This window comes from Glycine soja, chromosome 8 (assembly GCF_004193775.1).
Source record: "Glycine soja cultivar W05 chromosome 8, ASM419377v2, whole genome shotgun sequence".
NCBI classification, from domain to species: domain Eukaryota; kingdom Viridiplantae; phylum Streptophyta; class Magnoliopsida; order Fabales; family Fabaceae; genus Glycine; species Glycine soja.
Genome location: NC_041009.1, coordinates 37,560,120 through 37,580,717, shown reverse-complemented (window position 1 = coordinate 37,580,717; position 20,598 = coordinate 37,560,120). Strand labels below are relative to the sequence as shown.

The 20,598-nt window shown below is 33.3% G+C and overlaps 2 protein-coding genes across 2 annotated transcripts; both read left to right on the top strand.

The window, feature by feature from the left end:
• Positions 1 to 7,610: 7,610 nt before the first annotated feature.
• On the top strand, positions 7,611 to 8,187 carry LOC114421550. Its single transcript, XM_028387522.1, has 2 exons — positions 7,611 to 7,895; positions 7,982 to 8,187. Exons 1-2 carry the CDS (start codon positions 7,611 to 7,613, stop codon positions 8,147 to 8,149), a joined length of 453 nt encoding a protein of 150 aa, XP_028243323.1. The 3' UTR covers positions 8,150 to 8,187.
• On the top strand, positions 8,179 to 10,769 carry LOC114421549. Its single transcript, XM_028387521.1, has 7 exons — positions 8,179 to 8,550; positions 8,692 to 9,735; positions 9,823 to 9,990; positions 10,065 to 10,170; positions 10,275 to 10,337; positions 10,428 to 10,523; positions 10,620 to 10,769. Exons 1-2 carry the CDS (start codon positions 8,302 to 8,304, stop codon positions 9,421 to 9,423), a joined length of 981 nt encoding a protein of 326 aa, XP_028243322.1. The 5' UTR covers positions 8,179 to 8,301; the 3' UTR covers positions 9,424 to 9,735; positions 9,823 to 9,990; positions 10,065 to 10,170; positions 10,275 to 10,337; positions 10,428 to 10,523; positions 10,620 to 10,769.
• Positions 10,770 to 20,598: the final 9,829 nt, after the last annotated feature.

Sequence of the window (20,598 nt, the reverse complement as noted above, 5' to 3'; positions counted from 1 at the left end):
GAGTTTGTGTATGAAAAAACATATGTTGAGAAATCAGGCCCTTGGTTGTATCCCCATACCTCAAGAAAATAGTCTGTAATTGTTGGCCAGGAGATACACTAGGCAGTAGGCACCCAACCAGTGTATGAATATCATTTTTCAATTCATTCTCTTGATGGATTGTAGTAAAATAGGCAATGAGCAACAAAGCCAAACCTGTCAAATGAAACACCATACCTTACATAAGCCCAGACTATCAGTTGATAAGTACTACTTTATCCTTGATTGATAGTAGTGCATATCAAAGTAAACAAACTGTATTTTGCTTTGCCATGACAACCAGGAAAGTTTATGCAACAACGACCCATCAATTGATGAGGAAACTAGTCTACAGCAAGACCAGGAATAACTTTTGACGACAAAAAAATAGATTTTGACACTGACCTTCAATGTTAAAGAGTCCCTTAAAAGGTGTTCACCCAAAGGAAATTTTTTCACTGCTTCTTCCTGTGTTCATATATAAGCATTGAACCGTAGTGGCAGTGGCACACATTAGTGTATCTTATCTTATCAACACCGTCAAGTTCTGTAGCAAAGTGGGCATTATTATGATTATTATTATGCTATGGTTTGATTGGTTTCAGTCACCCTCCAACCTTTACTCACTTTTCATGTCATGTACCCCACAACCAGCATCAAGTACAGAAGATGCTAAATGAAGACACAATTGAATGAGACACATTCCAAAAAGTGCAAAATTACATTATCATCATTTTTTCTTTGTAATAGTATTATCTCCTTATACATGATCAGAAACTAATTTCTTTTTGAAGCGTAGAGATTATTGAATTAAGATTCTTTTTTCTCCTTATACATGCATATTTAATTTGTAATTTATATATTTATGTTAATTTTTTATTGTAATTGAATGCAATTCTGTTATGACAGAATTTGTTTGCTGCCTAGTCGAATTAACAAGTTTGTGGAATTGGTTGTAATTGTGCGTTGCTAATGCCTCGCGGCTGCTGATACATTATCCCAGCTTTAGCATTTAAGATATCCTCTAAAAGGTAATTGGCCTTCCTAGTATTTCTTCTTGGCCTGATATAGTTATTGTTACCTTCTTTTATAGGGCCTGTGGTGTTGTCCTGCTTCTCTAATTTGTTGTTGCTATGAATGTAACCTAAATAATAATTTGCTGACTGAGTATGTTGGTAGCTAGAATATTCTCCATTACATGACTTAAAGACTTATGTTGGAATCAGGTTCCTCAATTTCCTTGGCTTTTGGTTGGTGTTGTTTTTCTTTTTATTGTTTAAAAAAAAAAACTATTCATGAAACTACTTTTCATTCTTCAGTTTTTATACCTTAGTTCTTATACACACACTACATTTGATTTCAATTTCTTTTTTAAAAAAAGTACAACCAACTCCACTAATTTTGAGAAAACATTTATAATTTTGTTGACAAGCCTAGTTAAACAAGTGATCAATAATTCCGAGTTTAAAAATTATTTTCATAAAGTTGAGTTGACCACTAATTCAAATGCTAACATATGTTAGGATGATGTCAATTGTTGAAACGTCGATCGGCACCATTTTTAATTTCGTTGGTTCCCATTTTATCTTGGTTTTGAAAACAACTACAATACAACTTCAATTACTGACAATGACTTTGAATATGTTACAAATTTCCTTTGTTGTAGGCCAAGTTAGCGCAAAAAGTTACAAAGTTAATTATTGTTTCACAAGCATCAGAGTTTTGGAGATGTGTTTTGGTTTGCCACTGCTGTGATCCCACCCGTACTTGTTCTTGTTGATCGTAGTTGTGTGGTATGTATTCGTTTGACTCAGAAATGATAATTTCATGGTTATTTATATATAAATTTTGTGTTACATAACCAATTATGTGCATTTTGAGTGAACCTAGTTTCCCGTTTGAGATTTTATACAATAATTAATATGGATAGTTTGGATTAATCGCTGTATGGAATCTTTAATTGTCTGTTTGGATAGTTTGAGAGGACAATCTTTTATAGTAGATTAATACTTATATGTTGTTTGTCTTTTCTTAAATTTATTGAAATTTTGGTATACTACATTTCACTTTGTTCTCCGAGTGCATACTTGAATGCGTTGCATGAATACATGCATCCACTTTCATCTCGTGTACTTGGAGACATAGGTGAAATGCTACCGAAATTTCAACAAATTTAGAAAAGACAAATAACATATACGTATTAATCTACTAATAAAAGACGTCTTCTTGAATGGGATAGGGCCACACCTCTAATGAAAAAAGTGAGGTTTACATGCATGTTACATAACATGATAATGTATTACAGCAAAGGGAAATCATGGATCGAAGTTGGATGCAAGCATCACGCATCAGTGATGAGTATGAGAATGGAGTTGAATAATTCCTCCAATTTACTGAATTGAATGCACCATCTTTGCGGAGTAAATATTTTTGTCCATGTGTGAAATGTGCGAATGGGAGACACCACGTAATAGCTGAGATAAGAACACATCTTATATGTCACGGGATCACTCCAACTTACACAAGATGGATATGGCATGGGGAATTGCCAGAGAACCCATCAATCTCTCAGACTAACCCAGTTGATGTGGACATGGGAAATCGTATAGAAGACATGATTCGCGATCTGGGACTAGACAGATTTCAACAAGCACATGCTCCTTTGTATGAAAAAATAGAAAATTGTAGAAGCAAATGACTTTGATGTTTTGATGATGATCATGATGATTTGATGCAAATGATGCAAATGATTCAAGAATACAAGCCACAACATCAAGATGATCACTAGTATTTTAGGAAGGGAATTCCTAATTGATTTAGCAAAGGTTTGGCCAAGTAATTTGAGTTAAAAAGTGTTTTTCAAGAGATTTACTCTCTGGTAATTGATTACCAGAGGATGTAATCGATTACCAGTGGCCAAAAATGGTTTACAACAGCTACTAAATATTTGAATTCAAATTTTAGACTGTGTAATCGATTACACCATATTGGTAATCGATTACCAGCAGTTTATAAACATTTTAATTCAAATATTAAAGCCTGTAATCGATTACACAATTATTGTAATCGATTACCAGAGGAGATTTTCAGAAAATAACTTTCAAGAGTCACATCTATTCAAATGGTTTATGAATGGCCATCAAAGGTCTATTTATATGTGACTTGGAAACACGAATAGGTAGAGAGTTTTTGACTGCCCAAAATGTTTTATCCTCTCAAAAGATTAAAAGAGTTTTTCTAAATTGAAATGTCTTATCCTCTCAAAGAATTCCTTGGTCAAACACTTGCATATTCAAATAAGGAATTGTGATTGATCTTCATTGTACAATCTGTCTCTTTCAAGAGAGATTTCTTCTTCTTTTCTTTTTACTTCTGAAAAAGAGTTAAGAGACTGAGGGTCTTGTTGTAAAGGATTCCTGAACACAAGGGAAGGGTTGTCCCTGTGTGATTCAGACTTTGTAAAAGAATTTTACAAAGAGAGTGGAAAATCTCAAGTGGGTTGCTTGAGGACTGGATGTAGGCACAGGAAGTGACCGAACCAGTATAAATCAAGTTTGCATTTCTCTCTTCCCTTAAACTTCTTTTATTTATTGCTATTTATCTTTTGCCTTTAAAGAAGTTTATTCTGAATTATCTTTTGAGTAATTCATGTTAAGGGTGCATTGTTAATCTAAAAAGAGAGAGCAAAATTTTAAATTGGGGAATTGTTCTTGTTATCTTAATTCAACCCCCCTTCTTAAGATAACTGAGGCCACTTGTCTAACAAGTGGTATCAGAGCGGGATTCTTGTATAAAGTTTAAAAACTTCAAGAATAGAAATGGCCTCATCCAACTTTCCATTTCTTGAGGGAAATTCTATTAATAGGCCTCTTATGTTCAATGGCGAGGGTTATTACTATTGGAAAACCCGAATGCATATCCTTATTGAGGCCATAGATTTAAATATATGGGATGCCATTGAAGTTGGTCCTTTTATTCCTACAAAGGTAGTGGGAAATGCAATTATAAAAAAACCAAGAGAAGAATGGATGATGATGAAAGAAGAAAGGTTCAATACAATTTAAAGGCCAAAAATATAATCACTTCTGCATTAGGCATGGATGAATTTTTTAGAGTCTCAAATTGTAAAAATGCAAAAGAAATGTGGGATACATTGCAAGTAACCTATGAAGGCACAACTGATGTCAAGAGATCTAGAATAAACACTCTCACACATGAATATGAACTGTTCAAAATGTTTCAATATGAGACCATAGAAGATATGCAAAAGAGATTTACTCATATAGTTAATCATCTTGCATCATTGGGAAAAATATTTCCTAATGAAGATCTTATTAACAAAGTGTTGAGATGTTTAAGCAGGCAATGGCAACCAAAAGTAACAGCAATTGCAGAATCAAGAGATCCCACTAATATGTCTCTTGCCACTCTCTTTGGAAAACTTCAAGAACATGAAATGGAACACATGAGACTCCATCAACATGAAGAGAATGATATAAAGAGAAAAAGAATAGCATTCAGAGCCTCATCATCTTTTATTCAAGAAGAAAGTGACAAAGAGGACTTGACTGAAACAGAAGAAGATGATGATGATTTCAGACTCTTTGTGAAAAGGTTCAATAAATTTCTGAGAAACAAAAGAAATAAAAGAAAATCAAACATCAATACAAAGAAGAAAGAAGAAGACTCCTCCTTAGCCCCATCATGCTATGAAAGTAATCAACCTTGGCACATGAGATCCGATTATCTTGTCTTTGAAAGAAGAATTGAAAAATCCGACAAGAGGAATCTCAAAGAAAAGAAAGAAAAGAAAGCATAGATCACTTGGGAAGAAAATAAAAAAAAAAAAAAAAGAATTCTTCAAGTGATTCAGAAAAATAAAATCATAAATCTGGGTATCATGATGAAAGACTATGAAAACGGAGAAGAGCAAAAGCGATACATTGATAACAATTTCTCCAAACACATGGCATACATCAAAGTTTATTCAACAAACAAAGGCCACTTGATCAATAAGCCCAACAAGTAATATCAAATGATACCAACAGGTCACTTGTCTTTGATTGATTACTTTGATGATCTTTGATTGATTACTTTGATGATTTTTGTTAACTTTTGAATGAGTTTTTGATGTTTGTTTACTCCTTAAATATTTGATTTTCTTTAATATTTTCTTTATTTTATAGTTATGAAGAAAAACCTGAAAATTATCCTATCATAGGAACAAAATGGGTTTTTAGAAATAAATTAGATGAACATGGCATAGTAAGAAACAAAACAGTGTTGCTTTATCCACTGCTGAAGCGGAATATATCTTTGCCGGCAGTTGTTGTGCACAAATTTTATGGATGAAGCAACAATTATCTGACTATGGTATCCTTCTTGATCGCATACCTATTAGGAGTGATAATACTAGTGCCATAAATCTATCCAAAAACCCAGTTCAACACTCTAGAACTAAACATATAGAGATTAGACACTACTTTCTTAGAGATCATGTCCTAAAGGGAGATTGTGTATTAGAGTTTGTTGATACTAAAAATCAACTTGCTGATATTTTCACAAAACCTCTCCCCAAGGAAGTGTTCTTCTCTATTAGAAGAGAATTAGGCCTCTTAGATGTAAGAGATTTAGAAAAATAGGGATTGATTGATTTACTCTTATTTATTGTCTGTAGATTATTTTGTTTGATCTTGTTTGAATTCTTGTTATTATGATAGAATTTATGATTTCTTGTGTATGTAATAATTGAATGATTGAATTAAGTGCATTAGTAGTGATAATTAATCATATTGGATGTGTTTTAGCATAAACATAGATATTCTCTTAAGAAACTAGCCTAGGATAGGCTCTGGTAATCGATTACCATCCAGTGTAATCGATTACACATGAACAGGCAGCCTGTAATCGATTACAACATCCTGTAATCGATTACCAGTAGGCTTATTGGTCCTGTAATCGATTACCAATCCCTGTAATCGATTACAATACGTCCTCTTCTATAAATACTCACAAAATCAGAGCTGCTGCGCAGCCAAAGCCTCCTCCACGTTTCCTCCATACCTAAAACTTCAAATCTTCGAATCTCACTCAATTCTTCACCAAATCACGTCCCGTAAAGCCCAATGATTTGAAATTGGTTGGGTTGAAATCTCATGATTGTCATGTACTAATGCAACATCTATTACCTGTAGCAATTCGGGGAATCTTGTCTGTCAAAGTTCGGGTTGCCATAAAATGCCTGTGTTTTGTTTTTAATGCTATTTGTAGCAAAGTCATTGACCCAGCAAGATTGGAGGAGTTGGAAGAGGAGGCTGCCATTGTCATTTGTCAAATGGAGATGTATTTTCCTCCATCATTTTTTGACATAATGGTGCATTTAATTGTTCATGTAGTGGGGGAGATCAGAATGTGTGGGCCTGTTTTCCTACAGTGGATGTATCCAATTGAACGTTACATGAAAGTGTTAAAGAGGTATACGAAGAATCTACACTGACCCGAAGCTTTGATTGTCGAAAGGTATGTTGTTGAAGAGTGAATTGAGTTTTGCTCCCAGTACATTGAATGTGCTCAACCCGTCGGCCTTCCTGAAAGTCGTCATGGTCGGACACCGGGGGGTAAGGGTACACGAGGATTCAACGTTATTACAATGAATCAGCACGAAGTCTCACAAGTGCATCTACATGTATTAAATAATACAGCAGAGGTCATTCCATACATTGATGCTCACAAAAAAAAAACTCACTGAAATGAACCCAAAAATGAACATGAGGAGGATTTTGCAAGAGCATAATAAAGCTTTCATTAACTGGTTTAGGGAAACTATATTTGCTGACGACAGCGCCTCTGTGACTTTAAGATTGTTAGTTGTTAGGCCAAATCTAAATGCACCTACTTGGAAAGGGTATGATATCAACAATTATTCATTCTACACAAAGTCAACAAATGACAAAAGCACAATGCAGAACAGTGGTGTGACTGTTGATGCCGACTCTGATCACTTTTCTAGTGCATCAGACAACAATCCAATTCGAGCATCGATGCCTTACTTTGGAGTTATTCAAGAAATCTGAGAGCTTGACTGTACTGAATTTAAAGCTATTGTATTTAAGTGTAAGTGGGTCAATGGCAATACTGGTGTCCATCAAGACGAATTTGGATTTACCTTAGTAGACCTAAATAAGGTGGGTTATATGGATGAACCTTTCATTATGGCACAACAAGAAACACAGGTGTTTTACGTCCAAGATCCTTGCGATTCAAGATATTCAGTGGTTCTACAAGGCAGACTAAGTGGTTTAAATGACAGACATGATGGTTCCACACTTGACATTTGTGAAACTACACCTTTTTCCACAAAAATTCCTTCTACTGATGACTCATTACACATTGATGAGGTGCAAGCAAATCGTAATGATCATGATGAAGGACTATGGGAAAACAATGCCAGTTAACTATACCCTAGGATACTAATGTAAAAACCTATTTCCCTTCAACTTGTGTAATTTATTTATGTTCATATTTCCATTTATATTACAATATGCTATTTGTTTGTCAGTGTTAACTATTAGTTGTTTTATTTGGACAGGATCATGGCAACACCACCAGCATCCCCTCCGCAGTCCAATCAGCAGTCAGAGGCGATGTCTAGGAATACTAGACGATCCACACAGCTCAGGATTTTGACTAGAAGAACCTTGGATCAGCCGCAACCTATTGTCACCGTTTATGCTGCAATTGGGCGAGGATCGAGCCCATATAAAGAGAGATTCCATAACTATTTAGGTGTTATAGCTAGAGAAAAAGTTCCAATTGTACATAACAGTTGGAAGGATGTACCGGACACACTAAAGGAGCTAGTATGGAATGACATTTTGGTAAGTGCGGTGTTGGTGAGGTATAAAGTTAAAAAAAATTAAATGTTTACTTTGATGCATATAGTAGTAAACAATTTGTCCTGCAGGCCAGGTTTGATATCCCAGAAGCCATACATGCAAAGAAAAAGGTGATGTCAACTGTGGCCACTAGATGGAGGCAGTTTAAATCATCCTTCACAAGTAAATTTGTGTTTAGTAATTTTGAGGACCAACATAAAGAAGATCCTTCCGTCAAATATGGCTTTGATGCATAAATATGGGAGGAACTTGTGAAAACCCGCAAAACCCCTAATTGGCAGGTTAGATGTTATGTCTAAAAAAAATTTTGAGTTATATCATTGTAAAGACAAATTAATTTGAAGTCCTTCCAACACTATATGTTAAACCACAGGGAATTAGGAAGAAGATGCAGGAAATCCAAAAGAATAATGACTGTCCCCATTTGCTTTCCCGCGGGGGATACGATTTGCTAGAAAAGAAGTTGTTAGACGAGAAAATCAAGAAAAGGCAACGTGACGCACTGATGACTGAAAATCCACCACTCATTGAGGACCCCTCATCTCCCATTAAAAGACATGTCAAGTGGAAGATGGCACGCACTAACCGATATGGGAAGATGACATCTGAGGCGGCAAGAAAAATTGCTGATAAAATTGTCAGTTCCAACTTCAATTTGGATTACAACAATTTCAATTTTGGATTAAATTTCACAGGGTGTTTTACATATAATGACTACTTGTTATGTTGTTTACAATGACAGGGAAGTCTAACGATGTGAAATTTGCTCTTCATGTAGGACTCATTGGAAGAACAAGTGACACAGGGTGAGTTTGTCCCACAGGGTCATCAAGATATACTTAACACGGCCATAGGGAGACCAGATCATGGAGGTCATGTTCGTGCAGCTGGGTCTGGGGTCACAATTAGTCAATACTATGGGAAGACATCATGTGCCTCAACTACCTCATCCATATCATTCACCAAAGAACAGTTGACTGAAATAGTAGTAACCATTAGGGAACAAGTCAGGAATGAGATTCAAGAAGAAAAGAAGCGAAGTCTACAGGCTTGGAAAAATGAGCTGAAGGATGCCATCATTACTGACATATTTAATGGAGATAAGGTCTCAGCACCGGCTAATTTTGATTTAAATGTGTTAGGTGCACGCGTGAGCACAAAGGAGAGCAATGCTGAAATTGTTGTGAACCCGTCTAGGGAAGAACATGTTGGTCGTGTAACACCACCTATGGGGTTGTACGTCCAAAGTCAAGATTGTACAAAGCTGGTGGCGTTGGTAAAAATTCATGATGGACCATCTACCATACATTGCGTAGCGTATGCAGATGATGTCGTAAGGGTTAGCATCGAAAAAGTAATTGATGGTGAAGCTGAAGTTCCATTTGCGACATCAGAAATTAAGTATGTGAGAGAGGCCCTTAACACATTCATTGCATGGCCATTGCCTTTGGTAAAACTGGTATCAAATGAGGTAGTATACTTTATGTTCTGCAAATTATTATCTTTTTAACTGTATATTCCAAACTTTTGAACATTCCTATAATGAATACTTTTGTTGCATGATATAGCATTCAGGCGTCACTCCAAACAAAGTTGTGAATGTTGCCAAATTAAACAATGATTTTCCAAAACAGGACCCCTTGCGTGAGTTGATTAAGACCCTTGTTGAGATTTACAACAAGTCTATTGAGTTTGTGTGGGATCTTACTGAATTTGGGATTCCAAATGTAAATTCACCATTGTTCTTAATGTATATTGATGTCAATGAAATAACATCAGGCGAAAAATGCTTGAACATAGCCATACTTCAATTATGGACCATGTAAGTAAAATCCATTCGTTACTATGAAATTCATATTGCTATGACATTTACGTGATGTTCAATTATTTTATGACATGTGCAAATTAGGTATATGAATGAGTGGAGTAATGGCTTGGGTCATTGATCGGTGTATGGATTCCTTGAGCCTCAATCTATACACAATGCAAAGGACAGATGTGGGCAACGTGAAGAATATATTGAAAACTGGCTTAAGGAATCGCAACGACAACTGTACATAGGAGGTTATTTGAATGAGTAAGTCAAATTCATTTTGGCAATGTTGTAACTCATTTTGTCCTACTAATACATAACTGGTGTGCAAATTGCAGTGCCCATTGGCAAATGGTTGTGTTGTGTCCTAAAGACAATGTCGTGGTCTAGCTTTGTTCAGTGCATAGAAGGCCTGATGTTCATATCAAAACTGCAATTAACAAGGTAAGTAATATATTTTTAGTCGTTTAACCTATTTTAAAGTTGGAGGCTGCGATTCTGAACATTATATTTACATGATATTAATCTTCCAATGCAATGCATTTAAGAAATTAAACACGACTGCTGATGGGAAAGTTCCTAAAACTGCACCCCAGTGGCTTGAACTGAAGGTTAGTCGAACTACATACAATGTTTGCAACTTCAAATGTTATTAATCATGTTCAGCCCTACATTCAATAGTTAATTTGTTCTTCATGTAGATTCACGTTCAACGCGGAGGCTATGAGTGTGGGTATTATGTGATGCATTGGATGTGGAACATAATTGGCGCGGAGTTGAAGAGTGATTGGAATGTGGTAAATAATGTAGTCCCAAAACATTGACGACAAATTGTCATATGTAGACTCATTTAAACTCATTTTCATTAATTGCTTGTGTTTGACAATGTGTAGTGGTTTGGTGATGGCTCGGCACTAGACCCGGAGGCGATCACAACATTACATAAAAAATGGGCAGCTTACTTTTTGAAACTTAGAACCATCCAATGTACAAAGCTGTAATTACATAACATGTGGACATGAACTTTTGGTTGGGTTGAACAATGTTGCTCCTTTAATGGTTATTATCTTTCAATTAAAATATGAATGTCTTAATTTCATTTTTGTATGCTCCAAAACACTTCAGTATACGCGTTGTATTTGCATTTGCTATTTTACAGGATATGAAGCGCCAAATGTAAGGTATGGTTAATTTTCATGTAGGTTTTGTATGTCTAATTTGCTAGGTTTGACAGAGTTCTCCATAATATTCTTTACATTTGTTCTTGTTTTCTAATCTTGTTTTATTCACTCATAATTTTATGGTTGTTGAAGCTTTCACATTGTTGGTATTGTTAGAAAAAAATGGATGTAGGATTAAGTCTTTGCAGGTGCTATCTTCATGTATGAGAGGTCGCAAACATACAGTAGTTACTGCAGAGACCATCAAGGTAGAACATTTAAGTGATTAAAAGTAATTGTGTGCAAATATGCTTAAATCCAATTTGCCTTTAATTGAAAGTTATCAGTTAGAAGAGTAGATTGCAAGATTTGTAGTCAGTGAAAAGGAGAAGAGGGAGATTAAAAATGATGTTGGAGAAAATCATTAAGGAAGATCTCAGGCTAAACAATATTTTTGAAACTTTGGTCTTTAGCCGTGCCAAATGGTGTCATATGATTCATATAGTCGATCATCCAAGATACTTTAACAAATCAATAAACATGATAAAATAGTGAAACCACCCTCCAGAACATCATCCAGGATACTTTAAGATATTGTAAAATACAATACTAATATTGTCAGATATTTCATGGATATTCTAATTACTAACTATATGTATACCAATTTCCTGCCTAATTTGTTTTCCTTCTTTAATTGTTTCAGGGTAGGCTCTTGATGGAAATGAATTATATGCTAGCATATGGTTCTGGGAAAGCTTCTTTGAGGCTATTATGGAATTCCGGTAGCCTAGATATACTTCTCCCCTTTGAGGTAGATATTGATTTTGCATTTAATTTCATTGCAGTCTTTGTTCTCCAATTTGGATAATTGTTTGACACCTAATCGACCCTTCTTGTTGGATCTTTTGTAATTTCATTGCAGTGTTTGTTCTCCAAGTTGGATAAACTTTTGGCACCTAATCGACCATGCCATATTATGGTAAGATTTTTGCAACAACAATGCCTTTATCTCCCTTGTTGTACTTTGTTAGCCATATCCATGTGATAAACATAATCGTAATGCCTTGTGAAAAAAAAATGCATTAGAGTACTTCTGTAATTAGCACAAGAACTACAGTTAAGCCTTCTTTGAGGATCATGCTATACACTGACATGTTTCAAGACATGAATTAAGTTTGTTGGTGTTTTTTCTCTTCCTGTTGGAAGCAGTAAACATAACAGGCCGGGATGATCAACAAATGAGAGACAGAGAGAGAATGAGTCAGCGTGTGTTTTTAAGGAATGAATCTTTTTGTGGTTTCTCCCCATATATTGTTTGGGTTGATAAATTCAGAAGTTGAATATTGACTTTAATTAGATGTTTTCATGCATTGGAAATATGAAACTTGAAACTAATGACCTGGAATGGAGACTGGATGATTCATTCATGTGAAAACTATAAGTCATGATCTCATTTTTCTTCTAGGAGATTTGAATATCGGTATTACTATCCAATTAAAATATGCTGAAAATAGAAACAAGCATGGGAAAGACAAGGATATGTGGTTTATATCAGTTTCTTAAGATGATTACCTAAATGCAGTATTTAAAAGTAGGTTTGTTTGTCTTTTTGTCCCATTCTTCAGCTAGCCTTTATAGCCAAATGAAATAACTATACCATATAGAATGATGCATAGTGGAAAATGATTTACTCAATCAGAAAACATGTATAAATTTAAGCATTGGAATTCTGCAATTTTGAGTTATGCAAGTGGCAATTGGATTATTGCTATTTGGCAGTGACTGGTGGAAATGGCAATTGGTTAGATGGCAGAGTCACCTACAGCTAACTGATCCCCTTTGCTTCAGTCTCAGTAGTGGAAGAACCGGTTGACCAGTGACCACTCCCAGCAGCAACAGCAGGTATAAATTGATTGATCCAACCAGCCAAAAGCATAATTATCTTCTTTTTTTGTTTTCTTTAACCAAACAAGACTGAGAAAAAGACATGCTATAAATCCATTCTTGTTTCAGCAAAGTGGAATGTAGATAATCTATAATTAGTGAAATATTATAGAGAGAGCATGAGCGAAAGATTGATTGTGCAAAAGCTTCCAAGATTTTCTTATACAAAGAAAGACACAATTCCTTAGAAAATAACAATTGGGGGTACAAAGTACAATTCAGGCTTTATTTTTTCTAGTACATAAGCTGAAGTAAGATAAGGCCTGGAAATTGAAACATTAAAAGAAATGTGTAGGGGAAAGGACAATGCCAAGTGTAGCGAAGGAGTACCCAAAATTGGTAAACATCAATACTCAAGGCAGTATGGTAATTGTAATGTTTGTTATTGTTTAATGTCTTTCTTAGCATTTGACTTTGTACTTTGTCAAAACAAGTCACGAAGGAAACGCTGTTGGAGGCATCCCACATTTAGTTCTTCCAAAATAATTATTCCCACATGGCAGCATTGGATTACTTCAGAGTTAGACAGAGATATTTTTCTTCTCACATACGATGGAAAAATGGCCAAAGTGGTTGAGGGCCACCGCAGGTATGGTTCTGCACGTAATTACATTAATTTGTAAACTTTTAACTACTTTTGCACCTCCTTCTTGGATAATCTGATATAATTTTGTTTGTATGAGTAACCACATAAAATTGGTTTTTTATATTTGTTTGGGAGTGTTGGCATGTGTGTTCTGTTAAAATAATAAAAACACTTCATGTTGAAACAATTTTTGTATTTGCATCTTCCGAGAAATCAGCTTGTTGTTATTGTTGATTAGACATGCTATTAATACTAACGGCAATTTCAACCTGAGTTTAAACCTTAGTTTTTGTATTTTCACGTAACACTCCATGTTCTGTGCTTGTTCATGTCTAACTAACGTGTTATTAAGCAACTGCCAACGACATCAAACGATTGGGCTAATAAGATTAAGACAGCTTATTCTTTAGGCCTTCTTAGCTAGCGTAGCCCCATACATGTGTAAGAGAGAGAAGGGTGACAATAATCAAAGGGGAAACAGGAATAGTATGTATGTGCCAACTCTATTTGCTTCTAGCTACTAGCTAACATACGTTAGCGCACACAATTTGGATTTTGTTTAAAAAGAAACAATATTTAAGGATAGAAATTATTATGAAACATCTAATTTCCGTGCTCGGTGATAAGTAGCTTTTTGGGTTTGTAGCTCCTAACTACTGATCAAGTTGTAACTTTGCCTATCTTGCAAACCTGATTATTTCTTTATGGACCATTGAAAATTTCAATGCACAGGAAGATTAATAGGGTAAAATTTCATTCGGTACCTTTGGGTGGACCGTGGACTAAAGTTACCTGCTATGGTGTCATTCTAAATGTGAAATTAGTCTCAATTATCATTACTTGTTAAAATACTTAGTTAATGGTTTGTAAGAGATGTACTCTGAAAAAATGAGGTTGTCACTGACTTGTTATGATAATGATATTGTTGTGCTGGAAAGTTTATAAGGGACATGTTGGTTGGGAGAACAAGTCATCATCAGTTTATTGAGTAGTCATCACAAAATAAAATGAAGAGGAGATATACAATAGGTTTGTAATCCCCGACAAGCCAAAAGAAGAGGATTATTTCTATGCCAATTTATAAGAGTGTTTGGGATGATCCACAAAAAACATGTACTATCAAACACACTCTAAGTCACACACTAGGTATATTAGGAATTAAATTTGTCCCAATGCCCATATTTACTTGATTTCTGGTTTGTGCTTTGTGCATATTGGACTGTTCCCCAGTGTATGTAGTATGAAATTTTGTGTGGTGAAATTTGGGTTGTTCTTTCTAATTAAAGAACTAATATTAACGAGGTTCATCTTTTTATGTTAGTATTGGCTTTGTTCTAAGTTTCAATTCGTAACATTTAAAAATTTTCCAGAGTGTTTGCTAACAAAGATCTTGCATTGCAGATTTAAAACATGCCCTTGTACTTGAGCCAACAACCAACAAAAGGGCAGCTTCGACTACTGAAAGGTTGAGGAAGCTATCCGATAGATACATAATTCTTGCACGAGATCGATATGTATATAATGGCTACAAAATGGTATTCATTAATTAATGAGTTTCTAGACTAGCTAGACATGGTAATTTTTAGACTAGCTACACATGGCATGCATGTATTGTACCAATTAACTTAACCTTTCTTCAGGTTGGGTGACAAAAGTTACCTGTTAAATATAATTATGTTAATTATTAATATAATTAAGTTACCTGTTAAATATAATTATGTTTAGTGTTAATTGTTAATATAATTAAGTTACAATATTTTAACAACTGTTAAATGACTATTTGTATTCATAATCATTATTTATCATTTTGTTGCTTAAGATTAATATAAATTTAAATTAAGTAAAATGATAATATATACTACACAAATTTTTATACTTTAAGCTTATTAGTAGATTTTACTTTATTTATTATTATATTATATTATGTTTAATTATTGTTATTTATTAATCTCATCAGGTTACATTTGAAATACTGGTTGATAATGATTTATCATTATGTTGCTTATTTATATAATATTAAATTAATTAAAACCATAATTTATAGCACAAAAATTATATTTACTTATCATATTAATTAGTTGAAAATAATAATTTATAAATTTTGAGCTTATATTAATTACGTTTATTTTTAATTTAATTTGTAATACAATAATCAACATTTTTAATAGTAAAGAGAAAAAATTATCTACGCCGGTGCTTACGATAGCAACAACGAGTTGGACATGAATTCAACGGCAGTTGCGGATACAACAACGTAGTAATATATAACTTCAAAGGCAGTGCTTACGTAAGCACCATCGTTGAAATTATATATTACTAAGTCGTTGCCATTAAAGCCCGACCTTAAAAGCAAACGTTTCAACGTTGTTGCTGACGTCAACAACGTCTTCGAAGGCGAAGCTTCAACTACGGCCATGACGTCAGCCCCGTCGCAGGAATCACGTCCTTCTAAAACGGTGTTTAGTGACCGTCGTAGATTGGTCAAAGGTCTACAACGATGTCGCATTTAAAGACGGGCGTGCATCGTCGTTGAACGCCGACAAGGACCGACGTAAAACGGCTTTTTTCTAGCAGTGGTCCCAACTGAATCATGCCTCTAAATTAAAAACAAATGTGTATTGTTATTAAAAAATATAAATGTTTAATAAAAATAGTTTATATATATATATATATATATATATATATATATATAGAGTTTATAAACTAGTTGATTTTAATTTCAATTCTAATTTTAGTACCATATATTTTAATCTATATATGCAATATTAAAAATTAAAAGATGTCAAAGGATTATAGAAAATTATATTTTATTTATGCAATCAATATTCTTCAAATTATAAACAAGTTATATAAGTTTTCAAAAAATTATAATTATTATTCAAAAAATTTCTTTAAAAAAATATTTGAATTAGTAATTATTTAATTTTTGATATTTTAGCTAATAATATAATTTAATTATTTTTCAAAATTATTCTCTCTCTCTCTCTCTCACTCTATATATATATATATATATATAACAAAATTATTTTTCATATATTAATGGAACATTGGTGTTACGTGAAAGAGGTTGAGTTGGTATGATAGGTTAGTATTATTTGTATCTTGTTACCCAATTAGATTTTCTATTGATGATTACTGTTTTCCCTTTAATTAATATTTTGATTTTTTTTTCTTCCACTGCTAATTTTATATATAACCTCCAAGTATCGATAAACATAATGTTGATTGAATCTGTTGGAAATTGTGTAATTAAATTTACACTTGAACTACGAATATCTAAATTGCTAAGATGGTGTGTTCATTAGACAATGCTTTTTATCAAGGTAAAGCGTACAAGAATTGCAATTCTTCAAATTAATTAAACTGCTATGTGGATACTATCTCAAAAATACAAGCATATATACATAGGTATACTATTTCTAAGTTCTATTGCTAGTTAGATATGATTAAATTACACACAGAATGGAGAAAAAAATATTTTTGTAATGAATATCTAAGTAAAAGAGTATGTATAAAATTTGGGAGAATATATGAAATTGCTTTATCTTTGCTCTCAGAATTTTAAGGAACATCATAAAGGAATCTGGTGGATAACACATTAAGACCAAATGTATGAAGTTCAAAATATGATTTAGGTCTATTTGGGTTGTCTGAGTGTTGCAACTGGAGCTTCAACAACTACTGTTTGCAGTTGATTATTCCTTTTCATAGTCAACAATCATATGCATATATGCTAAAGAGAAACATACTTTGTGTCATGATGCAAGCCACCATGTTGCATGTGAAGTGGAAATTCATGATCTATTATATTTAGTAAATGGATTTTCTATCCTCCATGATTTGCCATATAAAGAATAAAAAGAAAGGAATTGAACAGAGAAAGATAGAATCCCCCTTTTTGTTTGTTCTTGTTACTGTCAAAAGGTTTTGTTCAGTTATACAAGGCTATACTTTAGTTCTTGTAACTCAAACTTAGAATTTCCCTCATAGATCCTTTTGGGCATCAAACCGGGTAGTGGGCCTAATGGCTTTAGCTCTAGTATTAATTTATGTACGTGTTTTGATTGTTTCATTTTGATATATTTAGACTGAATTTGTTTCATTTTGATATCGCACAATTTCATTGATTGCACTACTCTAATAATTTATTTAAATAAGTAATTATGTAAAAATTAAATAAAATTGGCTACATAAGTAATTATGTAAATTGTGCACACAAAATTTTATACCTTTATCTCTTGTATGACCTAACAGGTTATAAGAGTGAAACACTCCATGCACGAGAGGAAATTGTTTCTGAACTTCTTCAACACTTGAGAGGTAATGCAGCAAGAGTGTTGCTGGAAGGAGTAATGAAAAGTACAAGACAAATGTTTGCGGAGCAAGAAGCAGTTCAAAGTCGCTTATTCATAATCCAAGATGTCATGCAAAACTCAGTCCAGGCATGGTTGCAGGTTCTTCAGAATCCTAACTATTTTTTTTAAAAAAAAAAATAAATACATTCAGAGACGGGGTTCTTTGATGGTCTTTCAAAAAACTGCCTTAGAATCCTAAGTATTTTTAAAAAAAATTACTTTCTACGAAGGTTATTGAAAAACCGTCTTAGAAAATCTACACATTCTAAGACGGTTGTTAGAAAAATAACCGTCTTAGAATGTGTATTTTTTCTAAGATGGTTTTTTAAAAACCGTCGTAAAAAAATTTTGATTTTTTATGATATTAGCTACAACGACGGTTCGAAATCATCATTAAAAGTACTTTAGAACCGATGTAAAATTACCTTTTTGTAGTAATGGGTGAGGCGAAGGATATGATTGATAATGTATTGGGCCACTTACATTAGAAAGACTAAAAGGCCTAATTACATTAGCAAACTATTATATTCAAGCCTTCAAAAGGGTATTATTTCTATTTTGCATGAATTAGAAGATTGATTTGACGGGAATTATGACAAAATGTCATAACTTTGAAGAGATTTGATGGAATACAAATTGCATATTCAAGAAGGAAAGAAACCAGTCAAACAATCACTAGCTAGAAGATTTGTTCCAAATGTCATCGAAAAGATCAAGGAAGAAATTGAGAGGCTGTTGGAGACTAAATTTATCCACACTACTAGGTATGTCGATCAAATGGATCCCTAGCATAGTTCTTATAGTTAAAAATGGAATAATGCATGTATGCATAGACTTTTGATATCTTAATGCTACAATTCCTAAAGATGAGTATCCAATGCTTGTTGTTGATATGTTAGTAGATTTCAGAGCAGGAAAATAAATTTTAAGTTTCCTAGATGGTTACTTTGAATATAACCCCTGCTAAAAAAGATATTTCAAAAATTGTTTTTCAATGCACGGGAGAATTGGAAAGTTGTTATTCGACAATTATTCCATTTGGTTTAAAAAATGTTGGTGCAACTTACCAAAGATACGTGAATTTTGATTTTTTATGATTTAATTGGTAAATTCATGCAAGTATATATTGATGGTGTAGTTGTCAAATATAAGTAAAAAAGAATCATCTTGAGCATTTGAGATTATCATGAGAGGATGAGAAAACATAGATTAAAAGTTTCCTTTGAAATGTGGGTTTGGTGATTTTGCAGGTGAATTCTTGGATTTCTTTATCAATCATAAGGGAGCTGAAATTGATCAAAATAAGACAAAAGTCATATTGGAGACTTCCCCTCCACAAGAGTAAAAAAAAAAACTTCAATCCTTATTAGGTAAGATAAATTTCCTCAGAAGATTTATCTCTAACTTATCAAGAAAAACTAAGGTTTTTTCTTCAACTCAGACTAAAGAACAAAGTCGATTTTCAATGGGTAAAATGAACATCAAGATGTTTTTGCTAACATCAAGAAATATCATGCAAATCCACCAATTATGGTTCCTCCTGCAGAATGAAAAGATCTTAAGCTATATAATTATGCTTCAGATTTGACAATTGCAAGTGTGTTGGTGCAAAAATATGAAAATGAAATAGAATGTGCAATTTACTACCTTAGTCAAATTCTAAATGACACTGAAATTCGATATAGTCCTATTGAAATATTGTGTCTTTGTTTGCATTTTTCGTGCACTAAAATTTATGTTATCAAAATTTCTCTTGCATAAATAGAATATGAAAGTGGGCTTTTGATTTAACTGAGTTTTCATTCAATATTGTTCTACTTAAAGCAGTAAAAGGAGTAGAGATTGTGACTAATTTTCTTGCTAATCATACTCATTGAAATAGTAGAAGGTTATGTCAGTATTAAGTCTTGGGTATTGCGTTTCGATGGTTCGAAATATCAAATGGATTTGGAATAGGTATTGTTATAATCTCTCCAAAAGACATACCAATAAGAGTTTTATTCAAAATTAAGCCTCAATGCTTAAATAACGAAGCAAAATATGAGGCCCTTATTGTTGGTTTAGAAGCTTTGATAAGTTTATGGGCTAAACTTGTTTTGATTAGGGGTGATTCAAAATTAGTCATCAAACAATTAACTTGAAAAGTTAAATGACTTATAAGAGTAATTTGATAAAAATACTTTTTTTGAGCCACAAGATTATAGGAAAGATTTGATAATATTAAATTTGAGCAGAATATGCCTCCTCGAGATAAAAATAAAGAAGCAAATGACTTGAGACAAATTGCTTTTGGTTATAAAATGAATGAGCAGAATTTTGAATCTCTTATAGCAGTAAAAAAAATTAGCAGATGAGTTCAAAATTTTTAATACAAATACTTTAACACCTCTTGATTGGGAAAAAAAAATCTTTGGTTGATTATCTCTAAAATCCAAGCTCGTAAGTTTATAAAAAAAATTAAATATAGAGCATTGAATTATGTGATTTTAGGAGATGAGTTATATAAGAAAGTTTTGATGGCATTTTGTTAAAATGCTTGGGGGAATCAAAAGCTAATAATGGTCTTTTTGGTTCTCATCAAGCTGGAGAAAGAAAAAGAAATAATTGTTGTTTCGACAAGGTCATTATTGGACAAATATTCTAAAGGATTGCATAAATTATGTGAAGTCTTGCAAATATTGTCAAAAACATGGGTCAATTCAACAACTATCAACAAGTGAGTTACATGTAACTACTCAACCTTGGCCTTTTCAAGGATAAGAATTAGATTTGATTGGCACAATTCATCCTGCGTGATCATAACTCATAAGTATATTATGATTGTTGT

What these genes read in the sequence shown, in the direction of transcription:
- LOC114421550 (XM_028387522.1), top strand. Translation starts at nt 7,611, where the DNA reads ATGGCAACACCACCAGCATCCCCTCCGCAGTCCAATCAGCAGTCAGAG. An exon ending in TAGTATGGAATGACATTTTG is followed by an intron (nt 7,896 to 7,981) that starts GTAAGTGCGGTG and finishes TTTGTCCTGCAG; the next exon opens with GCCAGGTTTGATATCCCAGA.
- LOC114421549 (XM_028387521.1), top strand. Translation starts at nt 8,302, where the DNA reads ATGCAGGAAATCCAAAAGAATAATGACTGTCCCCATTTGCTTTCCCGC. An exon ending in GAAAAATTGCTGATAAAATT is followed by an intron (nt 8,551 to 8,691) that starts GTCAGTTCCAAC and finishes CTCTTCATGTAG; the next exon opens with GACTCATTGGAAGAACAAGT.